The 7,913-nt window shown below is 40.8% G+C and overlaps 1 protein-coding gene across 1 annotated transcript; it reads left to right on the top strand.

The window, feature by feature from the left end:
• The first annotated feature begins 6,705 nt into the window (after positions 1-6,705).
• On the top strand, positions 6,706-7,650 carry LOC105817342 (olfactory receptor 1D2). The gene has a single exon (XM_012653006.1). It carries the CDS (start codon positions 6,706-6,708, stop codon positions 7,648-7,650), a length of 945 nt encoding a protein of 314 aa, XP_012508460.1.
• Positions 7,651-7,913: the final 263 nt, after the last annotated feature.

Here is a 7,913-nt window from a genome sequence, read left to right as displayed (position 1 = left end):
CAATTAATCTATGTAACTGAAAACCACTTGTACCCCTAAATCTATCAAAATTTTAAAAAAAGATCTAGAAGCCCTATAAAAATAAATAAATTCAGAACCAAAAATAGCCAAAGAAATACTGAAGGAGAACAAAAAAACTGAACTATATATCTATCTTATTAAGGGATATAGTAATTAATATGGATAGTATTGATGCATGAATAGATAAACAGACAAATGGAACAGATTAAGACCCCAGAAACAGATTCACATATATGCAGTCACCAGACTGACGATAACTATTTCCACTGCAATGGGTCAGGGAAAGAATGGTCTTTTCAATGAATAACAGTGGATCAGTCGTTATATACATATTTTAGGGAGAAAGATATACGTTGATCTCTACCTCCCTGAATATAAATATCAATTCTAGATTTATAGTAGAACTAAAGGTGAAAGGTAAAACAATAAACGTTCCAGAGGAAAGCATAGAGAACATAAGTAAAGATTTCTTAAGATACAAAAACACTAATTATAAGAAAAAATGATAAATTTTAACATTAAAATTGAAATTCTTCTGTTTCTCAAAAGCTACCATTAATTGAATAAAAGTCAACCCACAGGGGTGGAGAAGTTATTCTTACTGAAAGCTTCTGACAAAGAACTCAGAGCCAGAAAATATAAGGAACTACAAATTGACATTAAAAAAGATGGATAACCCAATAGAAAAATGGACAAAAGACTTGCATAGGTAATTTACCCAAGAGGATATACATACGGAAGAAAACAAACGAAAGGTGATCAACTTTGTTAGTCATTGGAGAAATGTAAATTAAAACCATAATGAGATTCTACCATACCCCAAAAAATAGCTAAAATGAAAGAAAAAAAAGGAAAAATGCCAAATCCTGTTAAGGCATTGAGCAAGTAAAACTCTTATACACTGCTGGAGGGAGGAAAAATTGATACAAGTACAGTATTAATACTTTGGGAAGGTATTTAGCACAAACACTACAGATAGGTCTGCCTATCTCCTAGATATATATACCCAAGAAATATATGTAGCTACACTATTTATAACACCCCAAAACTGGAAACTACTATTGATGGCAATAGTATAATGGGTTTTAAATGGTGTGTTCCCACAATGAACACTATAGAGCAATGAGCATTAGCAATATACGATCACATGCAGCAATATGGATAAACTTCACATATATAATGCTGAGTGAAAGAAACAGACACGAAAGAGTAAAAACTGTATGTTTCCATTTTAATAAAGTACAAAAATAGATAAAACTAATTCATGCTATTGAGAGTCAAGGAAGGGAGAGATTACCCTTGCAGGAACTGTGACTAGAACAGAATTCTGGAGGGCCAGTAATGTGTTTTTCCTCTAAGTGCTGGTTACTCATGACTGTTTGGTTTGTAAAAATTTCTGAAAAAAAATTTTAGGTTTCAATTTATTTCCTAAAACAACATGAGCATCATTCTTTTTCAGTCTGTCTCTAATAATTATATTATCTGGAGTTACCTATATGCCTTCCATGAGCTGGTTCTTCCTTTTGAAACCTCATTTCATTGTGTTTCTATGTATCTTTGGGTTTGTGCTGGATGTCATGTTTAAAAAATTATTCAGAGTAGGGGGGCTGGGGAATAAAAAATTTTTTTAATTACTAAGAGAAATAATTTGATCCAAGATTAGTGCTTAAGATTTTCCAGACCTCTGATGAGCCAAAGACAGATTGCAATATGCAGTAAACAAGACTCATTTCCCAAGACCCTCACCTCTAGATATTAACATTGGAGCAATTATCCATGTTCATTTCAAGGGCTATCTTGGGATGGCCTCCCCAAGGCCTCTCCAAAACTGATAAATAGGCCTGATGTGGTCCCTGTTCAACCCTATCCTTGATGAATCTGGGATCCAAGCACCAGCTTTCAAATCCCCCAGCCTCATCAGGGCATAAACAGCCTTATTCTGTCTCCTCTTTTGCAGGGACTAAGATCCAGGCAACAAGTCCCCTACTCCCCACCCTTAGCCAATAGGACAAGGCTCCAAGTCCTATTCAAAAAACAAATCATTAGAGTCTTTTATGTCCTGACTGACTTTTCATTCCTATATGGAGGAAAGTGGAGGCAGCAGAACCAGTGAACTCTGAGAGCAGCACGGAGCAGGAGGTAAGATTTGGACATCTCAGGCTCATGCTCTCTGTGTGTGTGTGTGTGTGTGTGTCTCTCTCTCTTTTCTCTCCTTTCTTTTCCATTTTCTCTCTCACACAAACATACATACTTTGGGGACTCATATTCTAACCTCTTCATATTTAAAGGCAATATAGTAATGCCTTGAATCTTGCAAGCACTGTACAGTTTGCAAAGTACTTTCACATGCACCAAAGCATGTAATTCTCACAATCTGCAAGAATGGCTATACAGGCGAGGCGAGGCGGCTCAGGGGGGTTGTGTGCCCTGCTCAAAACCATACAGCTAGGGAACAACAAAGGTGGTACCAAAGCCCACTCTTCCTACTATGAGTTTGGAGCCCTTTGTCATACTGCCCCCACAATCTCTCCCCTAACAGCTGAGGAACACAATAGAGATGTTTGTGTCTCTAAGACCATCTGACCACACATGTGTTCAGAAGTCGCTCGCTCTTACAGACTCAGAGCAGGGCTTCCCAAAGTGTAGGATCAGAATCACTGCGTGCTTGCTGAAAAGGACTTGGTTCTCAGAACAGGACCAGTACTACAAGCAAGGTGGTCAGAAAGTCTGTTTTTCGTTTTAAAGCATCACAGGTGATCCTCATGCGCATTAGAGCATGGTGGGGGTGCTTTCCGTGTGAGTCAGAAAAAAAGAGGTATCAATTCCTCTGGGGGTCCTCCGGCTTTCCCCAGTCTTGTCACCTGTCCCCTATCCTCCCTCCTGTCAAGCAGATGTCTCAGAGAGCCCTGAAACTCATGGACCAGACAGTGGAGGGAAGAAGTTTCTGATGGGGTCTAAGCAGGTGGAAGACCTTTCTCCCCATGGCAGAGAGGTGGCCGAGTGTGCTCAGGGTTGCAGTCACTGCAGGGAGTCACCATGGTGCTCTTTTTCATGCTCACGTCACTTTGGGGGTTTGGAGTGATTTCAGGGAAAAGCCGTCAGTTCTTTCTTTGTCAATCCTTTGTTGGCAAGGCAGCAGCCCTTTCACTAGTCCCAAGTTTCCAGGTTTTCTCCTTCTTCTCAGTGGCAGGCTAACACAAAGCAAACACACTGCCTGGCACTCTGGTCATGGGTTTGTCTCTGCCGTCAGATCACACTGTGACTTTGTGCAGATCCTTATGCTTAAAGCTGCACATAAGCACTGTGAAATGAGTTCATTCATGGTGTTGAACCATAGGAGGACTATGTGGGTAATGGATAACAGATGTGAGAAGCTGTGCATACAGTCTCTAGGGCATATCCTAAGGGTTATTCTAGTTTTCATTCAAATACCGGAGGACCACCACATCATCACTCTGTAATTTGGAACTTTATTTATAAAGAGAGTTTAGCCATCACTTACTTCCACTAAATCCTTGAATTGGCTCTGAAATGATCACTCAGCCCACAACAACATGAAGCCTGTTTGAATCCCTTCTGTGATGGGGATTCACTTCCTCCCCAGATCCCTTCGCTGGCACTGTGCTTAAGTCTTCTGGGTGCCAGCCTGGCTCACATTTCTGTCTCTCCTTTATTCTCTAGTTCCTCACCTGGGCTATCCATATCCCTTTGTATGGGAAGCTCATAATAATATGTCCCTCCATCTTCTCATTTGGTAGAGTCGCACCAAATGGCCAGGCACAAATGAGTCACCACCTCAACACCCTGGGCCATGCCCTGTGGACACAGGGTTGGCTGAGGCTGCTCCTGTCTGAGTGCGGAGCAGAACCAGGCCTAGGATACAGGCAAGACTGGGGGCCCTGTTCCTCTCTGTACTGAGAGCAGGGTTTCCTACTGGAAGGGGTGGGAAATAGAAATTTGAGGAAGTAGTTAAGAACAGTACTCCCTTTACCATCCTCATAACAGCTTCTCCCATTTACAAACAGGCTTTAAGTTTGGACAACTACTTCCACGTACAGCATTTCAGTTCTTTCTCCTAACTCCAGGTGAGGTAGGCATTGTGACTCTCATTTAATGCATGTCCAAATAGTTAGATTGTAAAATTTGGGGGCAGAATAGCGGGGGGGAAGCCCAACGCCATTAGTCACTAGTTGAGCATATTTGAGAAACACGTTAACACGTTAACCTTCTAACCTTCAGTTGCCTCCTCTATGAAATGGAATAACAGAAACAAATAGTTCTGTTGTGGACTAAATGCTATATATATATATACATGTCACTGTATATGTATATATAGCACTCTATATGTATATGTTCATACGTATATAAAATACACACCAGAATGTTCATTTTGGTCTTTTTTTATCCTTTCTTTTTATTGATATTCCCTATGATGTTCCCTATTTGACATGACTTTCTCATTATACCTTCCTTTATTTCTTTAATCATGCTTTCCTTTAGTTCTTAGTTTTGTGAAGTTTTGTTTGTTGTTTTTATTCTTTTTTTTTTGAGACAGAGTCTCACCCTGTTGCCCAGGCTGGAGTGCAGTGGCATCATCATAGCTCATTGTAACCTCCAACTCCTGGGCTCAAGCCATCCTCCTGCCTCAGCCTCCCGAGTAGCTAGAACTACAGATGCACATCACCATACCTGGCTAACATTTTTAAATTTTTTGTAGAGATGTAGTCTCATTCTGTTGCCCAGGCTGGTCTCCAACTCCTGGCCTCAAGCAATCCTCCTGCCTCAGTCTCCAAAGTGCTGGGATTCCACGTGTGAGCCACCACACTCAGCCTAATGACTACTTCCAGGTCTTTTTCAGTTAAGCCTGACATCACATTGTTCTCACAGGCAATTTCTGTTGCCTGATTATTTTCCTGGCATGTGGATCATACCTTCCTGTTTCTTTTCATGCCTCATAATTTTTGTTGGAATCTGAACATTTTAGAAACTTTATTTGTAGTAATACAGGGTACCAGTCTCCCCTTATGGAGCTTGTTATTGTTATTTACTTATTTATTTGTTTAGTGCCCATAGTCACCCAGAACTGACCGTGGTATTGGAAAGGCTCCCTTGCTATCTCTCCCTGACCATGCTCAGCTGTTAAACTCCACTAACTGCCAGCTGATAACTCTATTGTCTCAACAATTCTCTGGGGCATAAATTGCAAAACATACTAATCTAATAAAATCTGACACCTTTGAAGGTGCCGTTTCAAAAAACGTGATTGCTATTTTTCTGACCCCAATAGACCTGCTGATTCTGTTCTGCATGTTAGCTTCCCTGCAGTCTGAACTTCATCATCACTAAATCATGAATCTCCTCCCAACAATCTTTCACCACAACTTCCACTGTTCTTGAGAGCACCTTTAGGCTTGAATTTCTCAATACTCTGTTGCAAATGAAGTCAGTTCCTCTGGGAAGAGATTAAGAACTACCTATTTTAGGGCCGATTCTACCACCAAGGCAAAATATATATACACCCTCTTCTGCTATTAGTAAATAGCCTTTAAGGCTCTTTGTTGCACTCAGAATAAAATTTTAAACCTTAACAAGGCTCTGCACGTCCTCGTCCCCTGTTATCTCACAGTCCCGTGTCTCACCACTCTCCTCTTCACTCCAACGATTTTCAGTTACTTGCCCATATTTAGTTCCTTTAATACAACAAGACCTTTCCCACCCCAGGGCCACTGCACACGCAGCTCTCTTTCTGTGATGCTCTTTGATCAGAGCTTCCCAGAACTGGCTTCGTTCACATCTCAAATTTAAAACCATTAAAATGTGAATAGCTGTACTCTATCTCCACATAGTGACACTTAATGCAATTTACATATTCTCCCTGGAGAATCTGAAGGTCTTGCTGATTCTTGCTAACATCTTAATGTGATGATTTATTTGTTAATAATGTGGATGGCATTGATTTGCATTATATAGTTTAACCTTATTTTTCCTGATTATTGTTACATATGATAATGATAGGCAACATTTGTTGAGTGCTCACTGCCTCCCAGCTCCTGTGTTAATCACTTTATTACTTAATTTTGCCCAACACCCCAAGACCCATTTTTCACAAGAAGAAACTGAGTCTTAAAGAACTCTGGTACTGTAACTGAGGTTCCACAGCTAGGAAATGGCAGAGCTCAGTCTTGATTTCAAGTTTCCTGAAATATCTCTTTATTTCTAATAGTCTTTCAATTGGTAGTCCTATTTTTCCCCAATAATTCATTACATCTATAAATAATAATTTTCCTACTCTTTTCAAATATTTTTATTTTCTCCCTTTTATTTTTGAATTATACTATATCCATTTCTTATAATGCATCTATCTGTATATAGAAAACCTATATAATATCATAAAATAATCATTAAACACTTGAAGAGTATTGTAAGATGGCAGGATTTAAAATAACACTTACTCATTATTGCTATAACACTGAGTATGCCAAATTATAAGTTGCTGAAATGATTAAGTGGCATAAACCCTATCCATGTTCTGTTTTTTACTTTGTTGCTTATGTAAAAAAAAATACAAAATTGGATGTAAAATATTTTAAATTCTAAGAAAACTGTTGGTTTTGTTTATCTTCATGTCCTTATTCAACTAAGGGCACTCGGTAAATATTTTTTGGTTGCAGAAAGTTGGGGGAAATGGATGGAGGCAACCAAAGTGAGGACTCAGAGTTCCTTCTCCTGGGGATCTCGGAGAGACCTGAGCAGCAGCGAATCCTGTTTTGGATGTTCCTGTCCATGTACCTGGTCACTGTGGTGGGAAATGTGCTCATCGTCCTGGCCATCAGCTCTGACTCCCGCCTGCACACTCCCATGTACTTCTTCCTGGCCAACCTCTCCTTCACTGACCTCTTCTTCATCACCAACACAATCCCCAAGATGCTGGTGAACCTTCAGTCCCAGAACAAAGCTATCTCCTACACAGGGTGTCTGACGCAGCTCTACTTCCTGGTCTCCCTGGTGGCCCTGGACAACCTCATCCTGGCCGTGATGGCATATGACCGCTATGTGGCCATCTGCCACCCTCTCCACTATATCGCAGCCATGAGCCCTAAGCTCTGTATCTTGCTCCTCATCTTGTGTTGGGTCCTATCTATCTTCTATGGCCTCATCCACACCCTCCTCATGACCAGAGTGACCTTCTGTGGGTCACGGAAAATCCACTACATATTCTGTGAGATGTATGTACTGCTACGGCTCGCATGTTCCAACACGCAGATTAATCACACTGTGCTGATTGCCACAGGCTGTGTTATCTTTCTCATTCCCTTTGGATTCACGATCTTGTCCTATGTCTGGATTGTCAGAGCCATCCTTCAAATACCCTCAGCCTCTAACAAGTACAAAGCCTTCTCCACATGTGCTTCCCATTTAGCTGTGGTCTCCCTCTTCTATGGAACACTTTGCATGGTTTACCTGAAGCCACTCCACACCTACTCCATGAAGGATTCAGTAGCCACAGTGATGTATGCTGTGGTGACCCCCATGATGAACCCTTTCATCTACAGCCTGAGGAACAAGGACATGCATGGGGCTCTGGGAAGACTCCTAGGAAGACCATTTCAGAGGTTGAAATTAGGGTAATTTGGAAAGGGGGCATTGAAGTGGAGACTTGGAATATCCTTCACCATATGCAAGGTAATATCCTATGGGCTACACAGCAGTGATTAGGATTTTGTTCAAGTTCAGAATGAGTGTATATTTCTGTGGTGATAAAAAGACATATATGTGTAATCCAATGCCTCCTAGATCTCACAGTGTTGGCAATAAATAAGGTCACACTAACACTAATCCAAGAATTTTGCAGGACCAAATTCTTCAATGTGCCTGACCACAGGACCATGTTC

The sequence above is a fragment of the Propithecus coquereli genome, unplaced genomic scaffold (assembly GCF_000956105.1).
Source record: "Propithecus coquereli isolate 6110/MARCELLA unplaced genomic scaffold, Pcoq_1.0 Scaffold409, whole genome shotgun sequence".
In the NCBI taxonomy this organism is placed as follows: domain Eukaryota; kingdom Metazoa; phylum Chordata; class Mammalia; order Primates; family Indriidae; genus Propithecus; species Propithecus coquereli.
Note: the sequence above shows the minus strand (reverse complement) of the source record. Positions and strands in the feature narration are given on the sequence as shown.

Excerpts from the sequence above, each read along its gene's own strand:
- LOC105817342 (XM_012653006.1), top strand. The coding sequence starts at position 6,706 with ATGGATGGAGGCAACCAAAGTGAGGACTCAGAGTTCCTTCTCCTGGGG.